This window comes from Anser cygnoides, chromosome 20, assembly GCF_040182565.1.
Source record: "Anser cygnoides isolate HZ-2024a breed goose chromosome 20, Taihu_goose_T2T_genome, whole genome shotgun sequence".
Lineage (NCBI taxonomy): Eukaryota > Metazoa > Chordata > Aves > Anseriformes > Anatidae > Anser > Anser cygnoides.
This window is the reverse complement of record NC_089892.1, coordinates 11,147,050-11,173,050: the sequence shown is the minus strand read 5'-3', so window position 1 is coordinate 11,173,050 and position 26,001 is coordinate 11,147,050. Positions and strand designations below refer to the sequence as shown.

Genomic DNA, 26,001 nt, shown 5'->3' with positions numbered 1-26,001 from the left:
GGTCCTTTAGTGCCAACCCCTGCAGAGGGGAAGAAACCACCAGTGTTAATTATTCAGTCACCGATTCAGTTCATTTATGGAATAGTCTCGGGTCCAAAGTTATGAGCTGATCCATCAGTGAATGAGGGCTGATGGACTTGGAGTGGTTTGCTTAGAAGGCAAGCTTAACTGAGTCTCTTTTTAACCCCATAGGCGAAGTACAATGAGGCTTCATGATAAGTACTGCACTGTGAGGAGGACCTGTGCTGCTGAAGATGGCTTGGCTTCAGCTGGCAGAGCCAGCTGGTCAGGAATGACAACGAAGGCATGGATGATGCTAGGCAAAGACATGAATAGACAGTGCTATGGAAAGGGTATGTATGGAAGGCACTAACAGGATACAGACTGCTGCTGACTGCTTCGCACAGTTCTATTACTCCGAGTGCCTTGTGCAGCTGATGAGGTCTGCATCTGGAGGAAGACCTTCACTAAAGCAGGTTCCTGATCTGGTCCTGCCAAGCAGCTGAACAGGGCACGCTGCTCTGGGTACCACTTTTTCATTATTTGCGCTCTCCACTTCTCTCCACTTCTGCTTTGGGAAGCATTGTGCTTACACAGTGAACACACGGATGCTCACCGGACGGTCCCACAGCCTCAGGGTTTAGAGGGCTCTCTCAGCACCCCGGAGTGAGTAAGCTTTTGAGGGCCAAAACCCAACATTTTACCCTCCACCCAGAAGTGAACCTGGGAGAGGCACACAGCAGAGGCACTCACCATTTAATACACCCCAACGTATTCTCAACGTACTCTTCTGACTGTTTTCCAGCCAGAAGTCTTAACGCAGTCTCACTTTTATGCTTGACCTCCTATATATGAATAATGTTGTCAGTTTGAAATGTGAGTTCAGGCCACACAGTAAGCATTGCTACTGTTACGTTAAGTGAAGAAAGACTTGGGATTTTTCTGATCTTTATATTACAGTCCACTTTATTATCCATGCACTGTAATGCCCCTGCCTCAGCATAGTCAATTCCAACCAAAGCTACATTGAGCTAAATTGAGTAAAATTAACCTAAGTGTCAACAGTTAGATTGATCCATGATAATATGGCTTGCTCTGGAGGATTTGCTAATCCTTCACACCACAGGCTCTTCAGACATAACCAGAACAGAAGTTCACCTTTTTCTGCCCATACATTCATCTATCAGTGGACCTTTCTTTAATGACCTGTCCAGCCCAAGCACTATATCTGTCCTTGAAGACTGCAATCCAGAGCTCATATCACTGAGCAATTGGCAAGATTTCACACACAGAGACTTGCTGCTGAGCGGTTATTTTAACCCAGGTATCTTTCTTCCTGTCCACCTGTTCAACAAGACAAGTTCAGAGCAGCATAAATGAACGCGGCACCAGAAATAAACAGCGAATTTTCAGAAAACCCAATTCCATGCAAATGCCCAGTGGACACAGGGACTCATATTTAAGCAACGGAGCAAAGTGATACTTCCTCACAGCGGCTTCTACATTTGCTGCTCTTCTGTTAGTGGTGAGAACTGCACTTTGTTGGTAATCTTTCACCTGGGCGCATAATTTTTCATCTGCTTTGAAAAAATGCAGCTCCATGCATGTGCAGTTGCATTGCCCTGCGCAGGTCAGTTACGACAATGTGGGAACTCACATAATGACAAGTCCCTGATTTCCTCACTCCTCAGACTCAAGCATTAGCAGGCTTGGACCTGCTGCCCTTCCAACTCTGCAGAAAGGCAGGAGTATCAGGCTCTTACCGTCCACAAACCAACCACTAGGTGAGAAAGAGATTTACCAAAAGATGAGTCAGTTCACTTTCGCATGGGATTTGTATTTTGAGCTTCGGTCCAGCTAACATAACCTGTACGACAGTCAGGTGCATCTCAGGAGGCAGAGGTGTGGGGGTTGGTTGCGCGAACACAAGACTGTAATCAACTATCAAGAATTACTATGCCCTGAGCATTAACACTGCACTCACCCACCAAAAATCTTAGCCTAAAAGCCACAAGTCTTCCCAGAGGAAATCCAACCAGACAGGGTGTACGAACACTGGACTACAAAGAAAGAGAAGACGATGTATGGCCAACAGCAGAGAAGGAAGGCCCCAGCGTTTCTAACCCAGGTAGTTTACTCCTTCTCTGTGTGCACCATGACCACTTGCACTTGCAGTGCAAAAGAGATTTTTTTTGGACTAGCTGGCAGTTTGAGGACCTGAACATCCTTACTCTGTAGTGAGATCATCCATCCACTTAAGTCTCACGAACACACAGTGACGCTGACAACAGTCTCATCATAATGATGTAACTTGCTTCATCCCAGAAGTCTGGCCACAGCCACTGCTGGGTGTCTCCGTTCTGCTGTACTACGGGACCGGGCATCGAAGGGGCAAGACTGGGAATGGGACTCCTCTTACTGCAGTTGGAAGTTGCACAGGGGACTCAAGCAGACATCGTGTCTGCTCCTGTCAGCACCAAAGAAAGCTTTGGAAGAGATTTATATCACGAGTTTAAAACTCATTTGCATTATGCCTTTTTGCCATTTCTAAACAACTAAAGGTTAGGTGCTCTGTTGCTACGCAGGAAAAACACACTACCGCTCAACCACACTACCTACTTCTATTTGATTACCTTTTTTAACATACGCTAAAAACCTTATTATTATATGTCAAGTAGTGAATGAGACATTTATAATTATCCTTCCACTTGAAATAGTGCCATGCTGCTACTAGGTGTATATATACATTGTTACCTAACGTATATACACAGCATCTTACAATACATTTGTATTAGTTGAACAGAACTATCGTAAGTGTGCTGCATACAAGCCAAAATAAAGTGCAGTACTGAAAAATGTTTTCAACTGCCAATAAAAAGAAATACAGCATGTAAGATCTGGAAATGACAGACTAGCTAACCTGTCATTTCAGAAAATTCTAATAAGCATACATTTAAAATTTGGTCCTACAACTTTTGTATTTCTCACTTCTCATTCTTTTCAAATTTATTTATTTTTTACTTCTAAATCTAAAGGAGGAAATTAATTTATTTTTTTTCTTTTCTTAATCTTGTCTCAACTTGGCATAAACTGATTAAAAAAAAAAAAAAAAAAACACATTTTCCTTGTCCATCTACCCAGTCTGAAATAAACACTGCAATGCTGCTGGTAAGAAAAGCTATCTTGTGTAAACATGAATTAAGAGCACTGACATTTTAAAAACTGTAAATGCTAACATTTCACTAGAATTTCTAAAAGTAATAGATACCTGATGCAGCAGATGAAACTGAGACATATTTATACAGCTTAAATCAACCTTGAAGTTAAAATACTTCCCAATTCCCTATATAATTTTAAACGCTGTATCTTTTGCATTAATAATGTCTACCAAGTTTAGACATCAGTGAATACTATCACTTTCCTTTTTTTTGTTATTTTAGTGGTAGTATTTTAAGATATCTAATCTAAAGAACTTTAGTTTTTCCTTTTTGCCTCATTTTTTTTTAATTTCTTCTCAAGGTTTTGTAGTTTCATTCATCCTTCTTGGTGGTGTTACCACAAAATCTTCATTTTACAAAGGAGCTCTCTATTAAGTCCAAAACAGCAGATCAAGGCTGGATTACCCTGTGAACACTAAGTTAAAGACAACTGTTGTCCCTGAGGCTTTCTGAAGTCAGACAAGAAGCAAGAAAACAGAGAGCCAGAAGTCTGGAAGGTAACACACCGATGGTTACACACTGCGTCGCTGCTGGACCATCCAACTGTTTCTTTGCCTGCTGTGGGTGTGCGCGGTGGAAGAGGGCAGAAAAGAAAGCAACAAGCCTTCCCCATTGAACACAACACAGGTTTGCCCTTTTCTAAGGCTTTTTTCTTACCATGCTCAGGCTGATAATCAATACCTTTTGCATGAAGAATATTTCTCAAACTGGCCTTCAAATACTTTTTGGCCTTTTGGGAATTTAGTACAGAAAAATCCTACACATGTCAAAACTCAGCAAAATGACCACCACCAAGTGTTTTCTTTAAAGCACCTTTACACTTTAGATGATTAACAGCATTGCAACAAGCCAACTCCATCTTTCACCATCAGGTCATGCCATTGTTTTCTGGACCTTGCTTAGTTCAGCAGTGAATAATCACAAGCTTCACGTGACCAGGGATGTCTGCAAGGCTGCCTGTGCTCCAGAGGCAGCACTAGGAAGCCATCTGCATGCTTTAGCAAGGAACAATTTCAAAGCACTGTGAAACTTCCAGCTTTTATCAAAAAGCAAGAGGCTGTTGAGCCTCTTTCCTACGAACACAAAGGACACTCTCCCTTTCAGGAGGTGGGCAGCAGCTAAACGATCCTTCTCTATCCACTCTGTGCCTACATCACGCCCTGCTGGCAAAATGACCTGCGAGTAGACAGATTCAAATACAGGCAGGAAGCAGTGCTTTGCCGAGCAGAGCAGGTCCTGTTGCTGTCTGTGGGCGGTGAGATGACAGATTTCTCAGATACGGATACCGGTTACCTAAATTCACTATGACAAGGAATGGGGCTGCGTGCAGGGACGAGACATCTTGATTTTCCATTCTAGTTGTCTTACTCCCACTTAGGTCTCCCTACAGTACTGCTTCCAAGTCTACTTTAGGTGGCTTTAGCTGCTGACCTTGCTCTGCGTGTCCTCCCACTCATTGTCTTTTTACTTTGGACATGTGGCACTGCAAGTTTGGAAGGTGATACGGAGCATAATGCACCCAGCTGAGTGGCCCAAAAAGATGCTGTTGCCTTCTTTATCACCACCGCTGAGCCTGTGACACAAAACTCACATACTCAACACGCAAATGTTACAGGGAATAAAGCATTTCACGAGGCCAAACCATGCAGCTCTCAGGCTGCTCAACTAGGTCCTGGATTTACCCCCCAAACCTGGGGATTGTTCTTTACAGCAGCAGAGTTTGGTGATGAGCAGCAGACAGGAGTGGAGGGCAGCGTCCGTCCTGTCACTCTCAGCACATTACCACCAGCTGCTTCCCTGCCTGCGTGAATTCTGCTGCCTGGAGCACAAGAGAAGACAAGCCGACAATGCCAGTTACTCCGATAGTTCACATCACACGCGTGAACACTGAGCCACACAGAGTTTGTCCCATATACTACAACACAGCCACATGGCAGCTCTTCAAAAATGAAGTTACAGAGAGCTCTGCCTTGACACCCAAGCACACAGATGCCCACAGAGCTTCCTAAGGCCTCTCTAATCACCAGTGTCATTCCCAGTGGGACATACTGATGGCCACTAAGGCTGCTATCTGTTAGAACATTCAGACTGCTGAGAAACTTGAAGAAATAAAAGAGGTGATGGCTTGGTGGGAGAGCTGGAAAAGAGCACCGAATGGGACACTAAAGAAGCAGCACAAAGATGGGAGTCAAAGGAGAAAAGGGAAGAAGTTTATATATCCCCATGCACCAGTCTGGCTTTGAGAAGTGTGTCTGCTGCCTAACAAAGAAAAGAAGCATTTCCAACCAGAGACTAACACCCTTCAAACAAGTCCTGCGCAGCTCACTAGAGTTCCTCAGGTTTCCTGGCTCAAACAACAGTTTTGATGAGCACTTTGTAACTCCCCTGCAGTCTGTCAGGCCCTAGACTAAGCCACTGAAATAAACTGACTATAACTGTGGTGCAGACAGAAACACATCTAACAACGACAGAAGATGAACAAATTGTATTAAGCTCACTACTCGGTTTGTAAGAATTTCTGTGTTTGTTTTTTTTACTGCGAGCTGTTACTCGTGTGCTTCAAATGTTGGAGAAAACAGATTCAGAAGGATGAGTGTGATGTGAGTTGGTACAAGGAGATGGTAGGGATAGTCTGCGAGATGTGTCATAGCAACAATGGGTCAGTATTTAATAGCAGTTCAGACAGAACTAAATTCTTAGACTATTCAATACAGCCACTCTGTACTTTTCTGTGTGCTTCTTGTCAGCGGTTCCTGGAACCCTTTTCATGCTATGGGTTCTTTTCCACTTTTGAAACATTTATCATGAGCATGTTTGCAGCCAGAAGGTTTTACAATGCAGCATTCTTGGCTTTAGGGATAAGCTATTTGATATGAAGGGAGATAATTCTGTCCTTCGTCCATGATGACATAGACTCTACAGGGTTTGACAGGAAAAAAAAAAGAAACAATTTAAGGTTGCTGTTTTCGAAGGGCCCCAGAGGAGTTGGGAGCCCAAATGGTATATTGTTTTTATGACATGCAGGCTTTGAAATCCTTCAGACAAAGCACTCATACTACCCACAGAAGACAAGACATGGGGAGCAGGCCTGCTGAGAGGCAAGTGGCCACTTTCAGAGCAGCAAGTCAGGCTAACAACTCTTGGCAGTCAGTGAACTACATCTGTCTTCTGTCATCTCTAACGGCCTGGTTTGGCTGACTGAAGACAGACTTGTCCAGCCCCTAAGCTCTCCTGACTGCTGCTACCCAAGTGGAACAGGACTAGAGAGTATAAGGGCCTGAAACACAGAGACAAGCTCACCTGATGGGTTCTGCTTACATCTCTTTTCTTTAGGTTTTTCTGTCCCCGAATGAACAGCTGTAATTGTGGTGAATGCTTGGATTAGTACAGGGTTGTTCCCCAAAACAAAACACAGCATTTCAGTAACAATTTTTTTTCCCCATTCACTATCACCCACTCTGCTACCGCATGTGGGTTTTCCAACACCACTCCATTCCCTTTTAACACAGTTGTACAGGCCCCTCATTTGCTTCAGAGGCAGGCAAACCCCCAAGGCAGACACTATGCAACCTGCTGCAGGGAGAAATCCCTTTCCTTACCTGTCCATTCCAGCTAGCAGCATTGTGAACACCATGTGTTTTGGTACTCTTGAATGAGAATGGAGGGAGGCCAGCCTTTTCTACTGGCATATTATTTATCTCTGAAATTACAATACATCTGCTTTGTCTGTCAAGCTTCAATTAGGGAGCGTAAGAGAATGGCAGTGTCCCACTTGAAGGCAGGGGGATAGATAAGCACGATGAAAATCTTATAAAGAAGACTGTATAAATGGTGTTGTCTAGGAGATTGTCTAGGCAAGTGGTTATATTTAGTTACTACCACTTGGACTTAAAACTCAAAGGAGAGTCCAGAAGTGGGGTAAATTCTGGTCTCACATCTACACATCTCATACACTGTGACCTCCATATAGCAAATTCACAAACAGCTGGCCTTCAGTTACAGTGATTTGTAAATATATTGCCACAGTGAGCATCACAGTAATACGCACACTGCTGTTCTATTTATGGTCCCCAGAGTTCTCTTACATATTCCAAATGGTTTTGCTTCACAAGTCGTTCACTGACACACAGACAAAGAATCAGTACTGCTTTATCTCCATCCATATTCCCCCTTCTCTACATCTTTGTTCCCCACCGAAAAAATTATGGTAAAGCACCAGGACTTAGGAGCAGAATCTCCAGAGCATAATTTGTACAGGCTCTGGAGTGGCAGGAACCTGGGGAGGATTGAGAAGAGGACAACACCCCAGGAAGGCTGTCTGTCTGCAAGCTTAAAGTAGGTTCCCCAGATATATAATCACCGATCACAGCTGAATACTGCCCTGGAGAGGACCGTGGTAAGGTACAGCAGGAGGGAGTGAACACACTTACCGCTGGAGTTCTGAGAATTGCTGTTTGTTTCTTCAAAGTTGTTTTGCGCTTTGCCTTCCACTCTCCTGCTGAAAGCACTTTCTGCTGGGTGGAGAACAAAGCAGGGATGGTGACTGGTCAATACTGGAAAAGGGATTATAACAAAAGGAGGCAGACGACATGCTCCCTTTGCCATGTAATCACATACCCTGAATACGGCCAAAAAGTGAAATACCTTGCTTTGGAGGACAATGGGACAGATTAAATGAAAAGATAACAGGTAGATTTTTTTTGTTATTGCCTTCTGTCTGAGGTGGTCTGCAGTAGCTCCTACAGAGCCTATGAGTACCAGCCCTGACTGAACCAGAAGGGTCATGCCTTTCTCCCCTCCAAAACTAAACCAAAACAAAAACACTTATCTTACTCTTCCTTAAGGTAATATGCAGCCCTCAAAGCTTCTGGCACGGGTGACTAGGCCTGCAGATTGAACTCACGTCCTCACTATGACATTTAGAGTGTCACCTAACGAATCCCTACATCAGCTCTCCCCATTCTTCCCAGTCATCCGCATTCCTTCCCTAAACATCCTCCCTGAAATGTTCAAGTGGAGGACTGAAGGGCTGTCTCAGAGTCTGCCCACGATGTCTGGAAAAGCTGTGGTGGATCCCCAGCCCTCCCGTGCTTCCCAACAGCGAGCTCACCTTACCCCTACCCAACGCCAGGCAGGCAGGCCCTGCTCCTCTGCACCGCGTGGCTGGCACAATTCAGCACCGGAGTAGAACCACTTCCAAGAACTGTAGCAGAAGGACTACTCCTTCAATGTGCAGACGTGGCTGCATGACCCTGGCAATAGCTGAAGTGTCCTAAAATATCACCGTACAGCACATCTGGGGTGCCACCCATCCTTCTCAGGCCAATGTTCCTCAGCCCAAGTTCAACAGTACAAGGAGTGTCAGGTCTTACCTCGCTTCAACTGGGTTTGCAATATCTGGGCGAGTATATTTGCTGTAGTGACTCAAAGGGTCAATTAGAGATCAGTAAAATGAAAGGTGAACTTGCCAAACTCCTGTGTATGGTCTATGCTGCATAGACTCTTGCCCTATGTGGACTCATTCATGAAGTCCAGTGTCACCCAAAGGGTTCACTTGAACGTGGCCTAGCACAGCTCTGCTGGGCTGAGCAGCATACAAATTGTATAGGGAGGGTGTTTGGGAAAAGAAATACTTAATTCAGGAATGACAGGGACTGCTGCAAATTGATTTCAGATAATTGTTTCATTTTGTGTTTCTGCAGACAGCGGAGCAGTCGGCACTGCTGTCCTGACTTTTGTGTGGATGCCCCAGCCACCTCATGGCCCCCTCACGGCTCAGACACAAGGGCTGTATGTCTGATGTGGCTCCAAAAGACCTGAACAGCATGAAGCTCCCAGACCACAAATTTTCGCCCAGCCAATCCTTAGTGGACCCTCCCAGTGCTGAGCAGGTTCCTCAAACTCTCCACTACATTCCTGATTCTTCCTCATATGCAGAATAGGACAACTTGGTAATCAAATCAGTTAAACATAACTACATAAAACAGAGCTGAAAAAGAGCTAGATACGTTATCTAGTCTATCCCCTTCAACAGGTAAAGAATAGGAACAAGTGACCTTAAGTAACCAGCAAATCAGACGGCATAGTGGGAAAATAAAACCATGACAAAATGGATTCAGCGAACCTACCCCTAAAGAGACCCAGGTTCAAATCCTGGCTTATGTCACAAGTGAAAGTGAGTTGGAGGTCTCCAAAATTGTTTGGAAAAAAATTGCATGGTGGTTTTGTCCTTATCCCCAATCCTTTTTATTTTGCCATGTCTGGCTATAAGAAAATAAATGGTTTAATGCATCTCCTTGGACTTACTCTGTCCTTCCCACATTAGAGACAGCAGTTGACACAAGTTGTCTCTCTCCTCCTTGTACCTGAAACTTTTGCATGTGAAGCAAAATTCTCTGTTGTAGGAAAAGTAATTGCCAATCCACTAAGTGGCCATGAAATCCAAATACCACCAGTGGAGTGGCGTTCCACCATCTCTGGTGTTATCCAGGCCCACATGAAACACTTCTAACTGCAACGCTTGGAAGGCATCCCTTCTGGAGACTGTCTTCCTGATAGGTGTTATGGTCAATGCATTTGTGCCAGAAATTCAAATGCCACTCAGATTGCGTTTGTACAAGAAGCTGCCTTGAAAGACACCATGGAAAACACGCCACCAGATAGATATGCTAGGACCCCCAAACAAAATATTCTTTCTTGAAGATCAATCTACCAGGCTCAAGCATCATGAAATTCCTTCCTACATACAGGAAGAGAACAGTTCAAACTTTTTATCCAATGCATCAATATTCTTTTCGGTTAAAGTAGTGGGGAAAAAATTGTCCCTGTATAAAACTTACCTCCCAGTTATTGCTCAGATGAATCTGGGCTCAGGGAGACTCCCAGTTAGGCTCTTTCTGCTTTTGAAAGAGACACGAGACTGGAAGAAGTTGTCACAAGCTTACATAAATAATGAAAAAGGTTGCTCAGCTTGAACACCTAAATTGGTTGAACTGGATAGACCTTAAATCAGTAATAAAATCATATTAATATTTAAGATGTGCAATAACAATATGGAATTTCAGGACCCACAAGATATAAGAAGACAGGTCACACTGCAACATCTGGTAGCTGTCGACATTTGTCATCTAACAAAAAAGCACCCTTATTCAGCATCCTGTGGCCTCTCCCACCTCTGCTTCTCAGGATCTGTCCATGCCAGACTATTCAGAGGTGTTTAAACAGCTGATTAACCTGCCCTTCTCCTGTACTGATACGGAATACGTATCTACCAATCCCACAGATTTAAGAGCTCTTCCCTGCTGTCTAGATATGTGAATACTATGTCTCACATTCTATTTATTAACTGATTTTTTTTTAATTTGATCTTGTTTGGAGGGAGGGAACAAAGGGAAGATCCACCTTGAGTTTTCTGACACCTCTGTAATTGTTCTGTCCCATTAATTCTGCTGCTGGAGCCCATATTATCTCCCAGTGGTTCCTGTGGGGAGTGGAGCACTGGGAAAACACCTGTACTCCATTTCATTTGCCCAGGCCCAGGCTTAACCCTGAAGATACCTGCTTGAGAGAAATGAAAACTAAAAGCCAAACAAAGCTGAAAAATGAACAAAAATCTCCATACCTGACAAACTACTAAAGCCAATCCTTGTCAGAAAGCTCTCCTCAGTTTGTGACACCAGGATTTGAAACAGGGTCTTTTGTACCTTGTGGTTACCACAATGTTATAAAAAACAAAAACTTGTCATTGGGTTATGAAGACCTACTGCTGATCTGAATTTTTATTTATATTGTGTCAAAGGATCTAATCCCCTCAACTGCTTCTGGGAGGAGCTTTTCTGGGACAGTCATGGATGGAGCAGACTGAGTCCAGGAAGGGTCAAAAGCCAACCCAGGGCAGGATTGGACACTAAGCAGTTAAGAAAGTTGATGGTAGAAAGGCAATTGGTACCTGTGATGGCCTTGCTTCCTGGGGATCCAGAATTTGGAGCGCGGAACATCTGGGATTGGGATGCCGGTGGGACACCGGAGGGGGTGCGGTGCAGGAGGGTAGAACATCGGTTTATTGAAGACGGTGTTTTTTTGCTGGATTGGCTCCCCTGTGTCTTCACTGCCACGAAGAGTGGAGATCGAGAGAACTCTGGATATGAACACTCAGAACTAGTGCCTGGACAGTCAGTCAGCTCCCAGACCGTGTGCCTTCTGGGAGGGTTGCTTTCTAACAGCCATGCTCACGAATCCCTTGCATGGGGACCTGCAGCAACTGTGGATCCACTGATCCCAAGTAACAAAATTGTTTTCCCCACTCACCCGAGGGGAGAGATTCTTGAAGCTTATTACTTCCCTTCCACAGCTTTAACTGCCACATGACCAACCCATTCCTACTCCAGTAGGAATCACCCCATCCATCTACGATTCCTATTTGATTGCCATGGCCTGGTTGGATGTACCTGCAACTTTGTGCTCCATTTCCATGTCAGGAAGAGGCTGAACTTTGTTAAAAGATTTCTAATGTGCTAGTCAGAGCTCTACACGGGGAGAGGTTTACACCTTTGTTCCTTGAGCCTTACACGTGTTCTAGAGAACCCTGGCTACGTTCCTTGTCTGTTTAACAATATAAAGCAAATGGCACTGTTTGTAATGGAAAGGAATTATGAAGCAGAGTTCTCATCCTGCAAGTCAGGAAAGACTTTTTGGTCCCCATCTCCACACAAATGCTGGTGGCACATGGAAAAGGTCTGAATATTACTGAGGTATGCTCTTTGAATACACCTGACCTACATTTTGGTCTCTGCAATGCACAGTGAGGGTCACCAGGAATTTTCAATGCCAAAAGTCATATGAAAAACTCTTGGGAGGACAGCCCTTTGTCTAGGCCTCATTGATTAAAAAAAAATAATACAGAAACAGAGAAACAACCTAAAAACACCCTTCATTCCTCAGTGACTTCTTCCATGGAAATCTGGATGTGGCTCCTGAAGTCAAGACCCACTCCAACCAACTGCCAAGAATCACTAACGAACAGGGTTCACATTAACCACAACCCAAGCTCATTAGCAGCAATTTCTGTACTTGGGTGATATTTTGAGATGCCTATAACTGGATGGTAACACCAGTAACCTGCTAATCCTGTATAGTGTAACTCAGAAACACTTAATGACATTAAGCAGTTCTCAGTCATGGACTGTCACAGCAGCACAACAGCCTGTCTCTGAAGCAGGCAAGGAGAAAAGTCCGAGGCTGGGACTGGATGCTCATTTCCTAAATCCCATGAGACATTATAGAATTGCTCTCATCTTTTCCTGCCAGAGGTCAACAGCATGGCAGAGTAATGATGAGTACTTTCAAAGCAACCTGCAAACAGATACTCAAAGGAAACATTTTTTTTGTTTCATTTGATCTGTTACAGAGATCCAAGATGACATTTCCTGAAAATGTTTTAGTGTACTTCTGCGGGAGAGTCTACGCTCGGTTTTCTCATAGTTTAGGTGAAGATACTTCTCTGCTTGGTCTCTGGCCAGCTGAAGAGGCAGAAGGCTTGCTTTTGCTTCCTAGACTTCATTTCATCTCCATGGATAATCCTCCTCCAGTTGCTGCCAAAGTGCCAGCACATACGTAGTCAGATATGACAATTTCCTGCTTATGTGTCATTTAATTTCCAACTACGCCTGTTCCTACCAACTGTTGCTTTATTTTCCCATCTATACCAAATGAAGAAGCAATCAGCCAACTATTCAATGTCAGAAACATTGGGTCATTGCAAAACCCTGCTCCCTCTGTGAGATCTGAAGGAAGAAGTCTGAATGCTCTGAAGACCTCCAAAATGACTTCTTTTTCCTCCCAACTTAAACAAATACGACGATGTCATGGCTTGTATCAGGGATAAACAGGCTGACTGTTTGGTCTCAAACCTGTGATGTAGTAGGAGACCTGGCTTTAGTCCTCTCCCTCTCCAGCTGTACAGTTCAAATTCAGGCTCCAGAGAGAAGGCTGCTCCATCTGACACTAGGCAGAGACAGAGTTTGAGCCAGCAAGGCAAGACAGACAAAAGAATATTAGCACTAGCAGTCTTGAGGATGCTAGTAACTCATTGAAAACATGTTTTAGAATTTAGCTCACCAGATGACAAATTCCCTCTGAAGACTAACCAACATATGTAGAGACGATCACGTAGCTCCTCTGTTCTGATCTTGATAAGAAGTCTTCATTGTGGAACTCACTGCCTCAGGCTGATGAAAAGGCCAAGTTCAAGACATTTCCACAAATTAAAACACTGAATTGCTGAATGGCTACAAAAACCTCCTGCCTCAAAGTCTGCAGGTAGACAGCAAGACTGGAGACAGCATTGTGGACAGATGATCCCATAACTGCTGCTACAGAATATTATTTTTAAACTTTCTCAGAAATCATCTGAGATATGCCCCAGTTGAGGCTGACACATTGGAAAAGGGAGGGCAATAGAGAAGTTTCAGCTGTTGGTGCATCCCCACCATATCAAACTTAGAGAAGCATCCGTTCTTTATTTCTCCCCTTTTTTTAATCAGTGACCTTGAGTAACACCCCAAACTTCATTAAAAAGTTTTTAAATGATCCAACACCCAGTAGAAAAAGAAGTAACATGGAGATTAAGACTCACTGGATGATCTCCAATCAGTTGTTAAACTAAACTGAGTGCACTGTGCTATAGACACACAAAATGGCATGGAAGTACACGCTGTGTACTAAAGAAGACCAACAATGCAGGTGATAATAAAAAGATAGGGAACTCCTCCCTGGCAGCAGAAAAAAGAGCTTGGTAGTTGCAGTGCATGGCCACAATGGCTGTAGAAGTGCTCTCAGGGCAATGCTGTGGCTAAAGCAACTGAGGTATTCTTTGGTATACAAACACTCCCAAAGAGGATCAGGAAGACATTAACTCTCTGTTCTTCCCTACCACAACAGAGAAGGTTATCAGATTATCTGAGTAACTTAATTTATTCCAGGTAAAAGTTCTGGCTAATAAGTTGTGTATCACATTTCTTCAGAAACATTTTGTCAGGACAGATAAGGAAGTATGGCAAGAAAGCCATTCAGACAGTTTGGATGGAATTATGCAATCACCTCTGGAGAAAAACCTCCCTTTAATGAACACGATGGAAAGGGATTCCTTAGCAATGGCTTAAAATTCCATATGCTGAGTGGAGACCTCCCCTATTGGAAACAGAACTTTCCACAGGAAAGACTGTATGCTCATATCTATCAAATTCTTAACGTGCTTCTCTATACAAACAGATGTTTTTGTTGTATTACAAATGCAGGGCTGTGCAGTCTGTTGCTAAGGCTCTTTGTGTCTAGAGAGTGAGAAAAAAACATGAAACTCACAAGTTTCACTCACTGAAACAGAGGAAGCAAAGACACACAAATGGAATCTGGATCTTTTTTCTTCTTTGTTAGGTAGGACTTAAGTGGAAACATGACATGCTACCAAAAAGGATTGCTTTCCTTAAGAGAAAAAGCCATGACGACAGCTGTCTTTAAGAAGCACTGCAAGTGTGTAAGCAATTTTGATGAACAAATTGTATCCAGTGCCTTTTACAACAAGAAAAGTAATTTAGCAGCCAGGCCTGATGAACTTCTGTAAGTCTCTCAGGTGTCATGGCGCAGGAAGTCTGGATGCAGGGAGTCTTTTTCATGGTGCAGTCTGGCTGTCCCCTCAGAAGCCAAGCACAGCCACGGGGCTGGCAGGACAGGGGCCTCACTAGCCAGAACCCATCCTACGGCCTCCAAAAGGTGAACAGGGCAGGCAAGAGATGGAAGCCAGGTTCAATCAAAAGTCCAGATTATCAGGCAAGTTCTTGGTGATGAGGGATGTCTGTGATCAAGCTGACAAGTCAATTCACAGGTCAGAGGCAGGATCAGGTCTGATGAGAATAATCAGGGTTAGCCACAGCCCAGCAATCCTCGAGGAGGTCCAGAGCGATGTGACAGGGTTGAGGTCAAGCTGAGAGGTCTACAGGCCAGGGTCCAGATCTACATGTCTACAACTGAGCTGAAGACTGATATCCTGTAGTGTTGCACAGGCAGAGACTAAAACAGCTGAGCTGACATAGGGGTTTTGTGTGTGGGTGGAGGCCCCATGTGAGGCTAGCCAGGGCCATCCAGATTTATTAGTGCACTCAGGGCCCTGACATCACTTCAGATTTTCATCCTGGAAGCAATGGATGTGGATAGCTGTGTGGATTTTAGAGCTCTCACCACATGCTTCCATGACTGGAGTCTGTTGCCATACCTGCAGTTACCAGAACAGCGCACACTCCTGAGCCTGGACTTAGCAAGCTAAAACACAATCTCAGTGGCTTTTCTAACCAGTCCACGTCCCAAGGGCACTAGGTTTTCTCCGCATCCACAATAGCACAGCCACCTGCAAATGTTCCAAATTACAGAGCAGATAGAGCTGTGAGAGGACAGAAAGAAACCGCTGAACCCTCCCTCATGTGCACCTCCATTCAGAGACATTTCTAAACCAGTGACAACAAACATGCCTACAATCCATTTCCACAATCCATTTTTTTTGAAACACCCTTCCTAGAGTGAATAGACCTCTTGGCTGATAGAAACATTGTAAGAATCAGTATTTTAGAAGAGTAATAACCCAGTTCTAGGCACAGGAAAAAGCTTTCTCCTCACTAACAAAAGGGGAGTTCTGAAGTAGATATTTGGCATTAACAATTCCAGGGAACCCCACAGCAGAGCACTTTTTCAGACAGCAGGTATCCAGTAGCACTGACCAAAAATTATCCTGGAAGGCCCCAGGGACCCTGCAGGATATAAGTCCTTGTTTTAGCCTCTTTTCAGTAACTTTTAATCCATTATCACAGAAAACCAGAAAGACAGGCTCCGGAAGGGAAGCTTGCACTCAGGCAGAGAGACCCAGAAAGCTGGACTGGTAATGGTGAAGTGTGTTCCTTACCCCAATAAGGCTAATTTTTCAGCATTTGCCACATAACCACAAGAACAAGGCCAGGGTAAAGACAGTCTCATTCTTACTTCCTCTGGTTGCTAGGGGATGAGAAAAGCCAGTTGTGCACTGCATCAAAAGTCAGGTGTTTGCAGCTACCTCACGGGACCTTGGTTTAAATGAAGAGCAGAGTCTGAACATAGCAAGTTGGGAGGATGTACTGGACAGCCTTTCTTGGGAGCTTAACCACACCCCGTATGTTCATCAGGGATTGCAGTTTGTCACTGTAAATCATAAAGCTTACTGGTCATGGCAACTAGGAGAGGAAAAAAAATGTAAAAAAAAAAATGAAGTTTGTAAGGAGGGTTTAAACTTTATGACAGTATTATCCTGATCTGATCTCATGTGTCCTCATAGTTAAAAGATAATTGCTGAAAGGACTGGACTTGTTCTCTCAGTGACTGCTGGTTCTAGTCTTCGGTGGGAACAGCTTCTTTCTCCTTTGCAAAGGCTACTGCAGAAACCATGGTGCAAGAATGGCTTCAATCTCACCGTTCAAAACAATGTGTCTCCTCCTCCAAAACTGGTGACCACTGGAAAAACCATAGCTTCCTGCTTGGCAAATCCCTGCCTAATACAGGGGAGCTCCTCACCCTTTAGGGTTCAGATTTATCTCAGCAGCTCTCCTGGCACTTGGTGAAATGGCTTTCTGACTTCTCCCACATTGCAGTTTCAGACTGTTCTGGCTTTTAGCAGCCAAAAAATGTACATCAGGCCCACAGCACTAGCCCTAACCCTAATGCTGACCAGATGATCCTACAGCTGCACTCTGCTCAGAAAGAAGGGCAGTATCCACATGGACCATTTGTATCTGCAGTCAGACCCGCAGGGCCCACTTCAGGCAAATTCCTCTCAAAGAAGAACAGTTGTGTTTTTCCTTTGTGCTGGATAGCCTGGACTGGAACCAGCAGCTGCAGACTATTATTACAGATGGCTGGGAGGGTGGAGAGATATCCTTAGTGATAAATCGCCTTCAAATGGGATGTACTGAGAAGATAATAATCTGTTCTTGTTGAGCAGAAATTTGATGAACACTCACCACAGCACATGGCTCTGTAGGCTATACAACTACTAAGTTTCTTTGATTATCTGCACAGGGGTGGACTAAAGACAGCGAAGTCTCAGTGTCTATGGGCCCCTCTATACTCACAGATCAATCTACTACTGATCACCTCCAGCAGCTTTTCTGAGGACCTGAAAACACCTGAGTTAAGACTGCTGTCTCCTCTGGGAAGTGGAGTTTGAGTGTGTAGGGATGTTTAGGAATAACTGTTACATGTGCAACCATAAGTTAGTTCCCTTGGGCAGATGGGAGATAAGCAGATTGACTATGTGAGGGTGGTGGCAGAGATACTCTAGGCCCCACACCTTCTACCGTCATCCTGGTACATCTCCATGCCCCAGAGAACCTGGATGGGAGCTGTCAAGAGCCACCAAGCCTTGACCTACCTTCAAAGTGATGGTCTGGTGGACTATGTTCCCAATTTCTTTTCTACTTATGTCTAAAACTAAAGCTGCCTCATTAGAATAACTCTAAAGTCTAACTTAAGCTCAATTTGGTGAGGAAGGAGTATGCACTCCCTCTGCTGGCTGTGGATGAGCAGCTAACAAAACCAACTTAAACTAATGAACTCAGCTCATCCATCCCCATCATCAGCCAAAATGCTGGCAGCCGGACAAATGTGGGCAAAAGAGCAACCATGCTGGCTCACAGCATTAAAATTGCAATGTGGCACAGGGCGATGCTATGAAAGAAGCATGAAGTTCAGGGGCAAAGAACTTCCCTGCATGCTTTTAAAGCATCCCAAACCAGCACATAGCAAGAATTTCTCTCAATTGTTTCACTAGACTTTTGCACTGAATTACACTTAATTGCTCATTACAACCTCCCCTTTGTCTGGGGAGTGCAGATCGTAGTGTCCCTCCAGAGTGCAGATCGTAGTGTCGTGTAGTATGCTGAGAACTGCCTTTTCCCGAGCTCCCTGAAATAAATATTTTATTGCCTGTGATTTAGTAGTAAGCTGCCAAGGTAATTTACATGATTTTGAATACCAGTTTGAACTCGCTGTCTGCAATAGTTTCTCAGAAGCTCAAAAGAAAGATGCTCCCCCCCAGCATGTACTCATTTATTTAGGGGAGGCTAGAAAAGTTTGTGCATCACTTTTTTATATATACTTAAGGTACTGGAACTTTCAGTTAAAGAACAAAATCATGTATCAAACCCCCACGGAACACATAAGGAATTGCATGGGCTTTGGTAAAAGTTCAGTGACTTTACAGACCTAACAGTAACAGTGCCCCTCTAAGAGGAGATTTCAGCTCAGCTTTGCAGTGGTCTGGTCAGCACATGATCTGTGGCCTGCCAGCTGCAATCCCACAGGGTCCAGTGGAAGGATCCACAAGGGTGATACCCTCTCCTGCAGCCCTCATCATTTATCACCAACCACTGTAAATCACTGTCTGTAATGAAATAGATCTCCAGCAGGATACTCACTAATAGGTGCATGCAGCGCCACGTGTTCTTGATATGGAGTGTAGTATTTGTACTGCTTGCCACAGAATTCACAGGTGTAATTGCCAGTTTCTGTGAAGATGAAATGCATTAAATAGAATTAGAAAAGAGTGCAGCATCCTCTCACACAATCACTGACTTCCTGACTCTTTACATAGAAACCGGGCCAGGTGACAAAAAAACACTAGAGCATTTTCCTCATGCACTAGGAACTTATCTGTCCTATAATTCACACATCCCTTTCCCCCCAAAAGGCAACAGTTAAAGCCAGTGCTCAGACTGATGGACCAGCTCCAGTAGAACTGCACAAGCTGCAAGAGATTATCCAAAATTGCAGCAGGTAAGTGTGCAAAACAAAACAGAGAATCCATTTCTGAAGTCTACATTACAGACAACACATTTTTGTCTTCTGGTTACAGACAGTTTGTGATGAATGGACAGCAGGGATAGTCAAATCAGGGAACAGAACTGTCAAGTTCAAGTCTTAATTACAGAATGTATATTGGAATTGTCAATTTGTCTTCAGGAGGATGCGCTTTTCTGTGCCAATCCATGTTTTGGGGGTACCTGAAATAATGAGGTAGTGTACCCATGCGCTGACACCTCCCGTTCCTGCCAGTGCTGGGAAGAACAGAACTGATAGGAAGCTGCAAGCCAAAGTAAAATCCAGGGTTAATCAATTGTTTACAAAATTTATTGGGCAAAATCTGGCCCTCTGATCTCTTTGGTTGCACCCTGATCTGTTTAAAGAACCCACCAGAGAGGCAGTGTGCATGCAATCACCTGTCAACTCTGCCAGTATACCCTAAGACCCTCTCTAATCACTGCCAGTTTGCTTTTCTCCTCAACTGCTTTCCTCTTCTCTTAGCAGAGATCTTGAACAGAAAACATCACAAAGCTGCATTTCTCAGGGCCAGGGCTGGTGATGGTTGGTGTTCATTTGAACCTAAACATATCTTTTAGCACTCCTAGGGTCCCAAAATCTATGCATAAGGCAGTGCATTCTGGTTTTACTAGAGGAACTCCACCTAGTACCACATTTGAAACCATTGTGCTGCCTCTGATATTTGAAGCTCTAAAGTAAGTCATACTTGGACCAATCTTCTGGAACGGTTCCGGCTCCTCCTCCTTTACTTCGTCTGCCGCTATGACGGCCTGGTCATAGGGGTCTGCAAGAGAACAGAACCAGCAAGAGAGCTGACAACACCCTCAGGTTTTCCTTCTACAGCTGCATAGGCACTGAATGCTCCTGCATCTGTAATGACATTTCGATCTGTAACAAGATTTCAAGACATGAATTACAAACCCAATGACCCCTCTGTCTGACCTGTCCCTCCTCCACCTCAGGTGCCCCAGTCAGATATTAACCCCCTTTCCAGCCCGGTAATTCAAAGCCTGATTTCTATTTCCTGATTTTCTTCCAGTGCATCTCCCATCTAATGATGTTTTGATGTCTGAAAGTGGCCACAGTAATGCAGTCTGCAAGCAAGTCAGCTACCAAACACTGACCAGTGAATTTCTACCATCTAACACCACAGCTCGAAGCAAATCAGAACCCAACCCATTTTATAAAATAATGTAATTTAAGCCTTGAACAATTCACTAAATCACCAGAGACATGAAACACCTGTTTCTTTGATTTTTCAGAAGCCTGATCAATTGTACGTACAACAAAAGCCTGGTATCTACTAGGGCTGGGCATTAACCTACTGGCTGTACACACCAGGTGAGGCAGAGAGGATGCTCCTCTCCCACTGCAATCAGTGAAAAAACTCCCTTGACTCTTACAAGTGTAGAATCGGACCTGCTGTACCTGAATTACTGAATGCTTGAAAATGTTTGTGAAATAAAGCACACGAAGGATCACAGCTTACCTGCCCGGTTTTCTGGGGCACCTTCCACACTAAAAACTAACACAGAATAGAAGAAGGAGGGGAAGAAACAGAACAGAAATTAAATCCTTAAATGGCCTTGTTTTCCTCCTGTATTTCACGTACCGCTTTAGCACATTTCAGCCCCACAGAATACACCAGGCTTTGTGCCCCAGTCCCTCCTCTTCCCAGCATCCACACAGGAACTATTTGAGCATGCCCAGCCCTAAAACACAGAGATTCTCAAGGCCTTTGTTCTGACACAGACTCAGCCCCACGTGAAGTTCAGGTGCACACCTGCCTCACGCCTGTGTTTGCTGAGACACTACCACCCCCTCGGTGGAACCATGATGAACAGTGTTTTTGCAAAAGACAAGTGGAAGCCATTTCCAAAGCTCTCTCATAAGCCGAGGTAGCACTCCCTGAACCATAGCTATGAAGACACACTTCTGACAGGAGCAGACATGTCCATCTCACAGTGACTTTTAGCCCCCCTAATTTAATTTTAGGTCCCTGCACAAGAACGATAGTGTGTCATGGTGTACTGCAAGAGAACACTGGCTGCTCTTTGAGCACATTTAGAAGTCCACATGTTCCACTGAAAAACAGCAAAACATTTACTGTGAAAATCCATTTGCTTTTCTGAGATGCTCCAGCTAACCAGAACTTTCTGCTTCCCAAGCAGTCTCTACCTAAAAATCTGCCAGGCCTCCCTCCTCGGCCAGGTGAGGAGCAACACCGACATGCTCACAGCATGTACAGTGAGGGTTTGGAGTAGGTGTGGGCTCCACGTTAAGGAGCTTTAAATGACCTGTAAGTATAGGCAGCCAAGCCAAAGACAGTATGTTGTTGCTTCTATTCCCCCAATATAGAAAAAAGAAATGCACTGCTTCTGGAGGAGGATGTCTGCTTCTGTCTCAGCGTCACCCGCCTAGGCCACATCTACATTCACAAAGGAAAAATTATCCTGACAACTGTATCACTTCACTACCACAGTGATTAACAAGAATGAAACATTTCTCAACTCTGAAACGTGGTTTCTCACAGAAGGGCATGTTAGGAACAAACCTGTGAAGTCAGAAACCAAAAAGCAACCAACTCTTGCCTAGGCAGTAGCCAGACTGACAATTTACCTTGAGGCACTCTGCTCTAGCATATCCATCTGATGCACGAACCTTAATACAGAAGGGAGGACTGCAAGGACCGCAGGTCCCAGCAGAGGGTGTTGTTTTGATGCATGCAAAGAGAATCAAGCCCAGCAGACTTCTCCCTGCAGTGCCTGCAGACTGTGCCTCCCCTGACAAAGGCGAGTGAGGAATGTTGCGACACGTCCTGCACATCATGGGCCGCATGATCCTGCAGGACCACATTTTGCCTTCCCCAGGGCAACACAGCAACCACTTCTCATTTTAGTTTAGGTGTCTAAGTGTCAAAATAGTACTCACCATCCACGGCATGCAGGTCTCTGTGCTCTTGGAAGCAGCTATAATATTTATATTTTTTCCCGCAAATGTCACACGTGTACCTAAAGTTGTCTGTAGGAATAAGAAAACATGCCACTTTAGAAACCTTGAAGTAAAAAGCAAGCACTCCAGAGTACACTGCTCAGTCAGAAAGCCCCATGCAGTCACATTGATCCCACACACCCTGCCGAATCTCTCAGGCACGCAGACAGCCACTGCCTCACACTGACCCCCCATGCTGTGTAGCTTATCCTGAGGTATACTCTGTTTTTCATTTCAGTCAGGCAGCTCTGCTCTCCAGTAAAGCCTCCATAAGACGTCTCAGCAGGCCCTGCTGAAATCTCCTTTGGAAGTTCAGGGCTACGGTACTGGTCAGGGTGGGGACAAACCGGAAGAATTTAACTCAGAGCCAAGGTACGCGCTGTTAGAAGCCAAAGACATAACACGCCACCTAAAACAAGGACTGGAAAGGTGTGCACGCTCCTGTCCACACCTGGTTCTCACTGCTGCTGCTAACTGATTGCTAACTGCACCCAGGATCCCGTATGGGCACATGAGAACAAACAAAACCAAAAATAACCAGCAATTCAAAGCACAAAGGGCATCTGCCCAATGACAGGACCGACGCAGCCTGGTACCGTATGTATCAGTACCCTCGATCCCCTCCCTCCAGCCCACAAACAACAGCCCCCCTTCACCACAGCCGTGTTCCTATCTTTTCACCCCCCACTGATACGTGCCGCTGGCTCCCTCAAAACACCAGCTCCCTCCCGTGTCCATCCTGCTCAGGTGCCCACCCAGTGCTGCCCGTGTGTCCCTCTGTCAGCGGAGAGACCCCCTGGCTCTCCATCCTGGGGGAGCCCCCCTCTCTCCTGCACCAGGGACGCCTACAGCCACCACTCCCAGAGGAACACGCTGCGGTTTGAGGCTTGCAGCCTTCAGTCCGATTTGACCGGAATCACCATAGGGATGGACTGACAGACAGACAAACGTCTGCACAAACCCTGTCCCCTTCACAGATCAGACTAAGAACCGAAAACGGCTTCAGGAGGGGAGTTTTATTTTCCCCGCTGCTACAGCAGTGCTCTCTCAACCGCTCCGGGAGCGGACGCAGCAAGTTTTGCATTCAGGCACCCTGCTTCTGAGCCCTGCTGCACCTGCCGAGCTGGGGCAGCGATCTTCCAACGGGCCCACTGGGAAACATCAGGAAAACGCCACTGGCACAGCTCAGATTTTACAGAGAACAGGACAACCAGAGGAGGAAAGCCCCCAGTGTATGCTCAGCTCTCTGTCAGTCTATGTGGCTGGCACCATCAGGGCGGGGAGGGGAAGTCAGGCGGATGCAAAAAGCTCGGGATGGTTACGAATCTGGTTTGCTCTGACTGGGGACAATGAAAGCCTTTGACCCAGATATTGCACCTGTGTAGGGAAAATCTGAGAAGGGATGCTGTAACCCTGAGCACATCCTTGCCGGTCAGCTCGGTGAGGTTTTCCAGCTCCCGGTATCGGGCAACCACCTGCATCCACCAGCAGTCACCCCACTGAGACGCGCAGCGCTGTGCTTGCAGCCAGCCACAGCTGACGGCTTGTGTGCCTGTCGTGTGCCACCGGCCCGCTACAAACAAAGCGGAACGCATCAGCCCGTGTAGCCAGAAAGGATCTTAAAAGCAATGTATTTTACTTCACACCAGGAGCAAGCGAGGACTGCACACGCCAGCTGCTGTGCCTCCACAGACGAGCTGCCACCCCGCGAGCTCCCCGCGAGCTCCCCTGCCGCAGCTCGGTTGTTTGCAGCCATGTGTGCATACAATTAGCGAAGTTAAGGCATTGTTTGTTCTCACCTCCTCCACGCTGCATTCAAACGCACCAGAGTGTGCGCATTAAGTAATCTTTTATTTTACTTGTCCATAGTTTTATTTTTAACAAATAAATATTTAAAGCTCAGATACAATGGGACAGTCTGATCACTCGGGTTCATCAGCCCTTGAGGTTTCAACACTAAATGAAGCATCACTTTCCACCCCTTTATTCTGCTCGGCAAAATAAAACTAGGAGCTATTGTGATGTGTAAGAGAAAAACGTTCAATATGATAGGTGTTAAATAGCTGGGCATTGTAACTTTACAACTGCTACCAAAAATATTTGTATCTTAATTAGAGCACAGCAATACTAAACTAGACATAAGGGATTTTTAAGAGCTCAGGCTGAATAAGTGAGATACAGCCCAGGCACATAAACCAAGATGAAAAAGATCCTCTGCTTCAGACAGTGCACTGCTTAAGGAAGAGGAGGAGGAGAAGCAAAACACGAGAACATTCAAATGATAAAAGCACTGGTGGGTCACTGCAAAGATATGCACATCTAACAGCGGTTCATAAATAATCTTATGCAATCTCCTTCTGTAGTCGTACAATGGTGCAGAGGGTCTCAATCTACCTGGGATCCCGTTCGACAACAAAGGGAATCTAATGATTCCTCGTGAGTATCTGTGTATCTGCTGTGAAAAAATTCAGTCAATTATCAGCAAATAAAATTCGTAATGAGTCATCAGTAATCAGACTCACATCACCACGCATCCCAAAGACAAGAAACCAACCTCCTTTCTGAAGTGTAATGAGCCTTGGAGTAGATGAACTGAGGACTAATTCTTCACAGGAGTACCAAATGCCAAGCACTTTCAATATCTCCATTTGGAAGAAGAAAACTATTACAGCCTTAGTTTGGAAGCAAAGTGCTCAATAAATAAGGACACTCGTTAGAACAAAATAAAACTGAAAGCGAGGCACACCACGGCACTAGGATATCATCTCACACTCACGCAGGCACAGCTAGTTATAGTTTCTGTAACTTGGGAAGGACTGCGGGGATCGTGCTGGTAATGGCTGGGACTCGAAGGGGTGACCATGTGCTGGGTATGACCACTGCTTTCCTAGGCAGAGTGGGGAAAATGGAAACACACACCAAGTATAATGGTGCAGTCCAGGAGAAAAGGGGTTTGCTTGTTTTGTTAGGAGACTGTTTTCCCTAAGGAAGAACAACCTCCAGAGATTATATTGAAAAAAATCATTATGAGAAGAATTTGTTCCAGCTGGTATTGGTACTAATCTCTTCCTCTCCGCTTTGAAGGAGATAACACCCAGCAAACAGTGCCAAGTCTCAGACATGAGGAGGTTTACAGGGAATTCAGGAAGTACCAGGAGGGTGCCAATGTGTAGCTAAGCTTTCCCCTCTCTGAGCAGCGGTCACTCTTGCAGGGCTGGACCAAAGCGCCAGACTTCGTAGCCAATAGAGCTGTCTGCTGACAGCTCTCAGGCACTTCCAGTGCTCTTCCCAGCCGCAGCAGCTCTTGGAAAAAAGGCAAAAGCACCAGCCACGTTACAAGGCAGTTCCTCAGATATGAAGCACTGACACACCAAGATGGCAAACAGGCCATCATTTTTCAAGTACCCAAAAAAACAATTCTGTGGGACCTGAAGGCATTTTTGACCATTTTGCTTGCAAGTGCACCTCCCGTACAGGACAGGGAATGCGCTGCTCTTCTCCGCCTGTCTCCAGGGGCTGCTGCCTGCTGGCTCCAGCCGAGTTGTCGTGTGGCCTGTGTTCAGCGATGACTTGTAGCTCCTGAAATACTGAAATACCCTGCTGTGGGGATGATCAGTCAGGTCATCTTTCTTCCCAAATGTAGCATTGAATATTTTGAGATCTTTTAGTTGTTTTGGTTCAGATATCCAGCAGAGAAGAAAACACACATCTCATTTTGGCAGGAAAGAGGGAGGGCAGAGAACATGTGCCCAACAGTGGCAGGCAAAAGAAACAGGATTCATTGCTCAGGGCGCTTGGCCCAGAGCCTCTGGATTTTGCTCTAGAAACTCAAGAAGGGAACAATAGCTATCAAACTTGCTGAAAGGTCAGGACTTCTGTATCTCAAGCTAAAAATACAGAT

At 45.1% G+C, this 26,001-nt stretch overlaps 1 protein-coding gene across 14 annotated transcripts in view; it reads right to left on the bottom strand.

The window, feature by feature from the left end:
- ZNF618 (zinc finger protein 618) overlaps positions 1–26,001 on the bottom strand; it is a 167,347-nt gene that overhangs the window by 23,340 nt on the left and 118,006 nt on the right. For 9 of the 14 annotated variants that reach the window (XM_048056958.2, XM_066980938.1, XM_066980945.1 and 6 more), the window contains 7 exons: positions 22,041–22,130; positions 20,599–20,634; positions 19,816–19,893; positions 18,707–18,796; positions 11,167–11,355; positions 7,649–7,732; positions 6,519–6,575 (listed from right to left, as the gene is read on the bottom strand). In XM_048056958.2, the coding sequence (XP_047912915.1) occupies positions 6,519–6,575; positions 7,649–7,732; positions 11,167–11,355; positions 18,707–18,796; positions 19,816–19,893; positions 20,599–20,634; positions 22,041–22,130 (624 nt within the window). The remainder of the gene's footprint in view (positions 1–6,518; positions 6,576–7,648; positions 7,733–11,166; positions 11,356–18,706; positions 18,797–19,815; positions 19,894–20,598; positions 20,635–22,040; positions 22,131–26,001) is intronic. The other 5 variants (XM_066980939.1, XM_066980947.1, XM_066980940.1 and 2 more) reach the window with 3 other exon arrangements.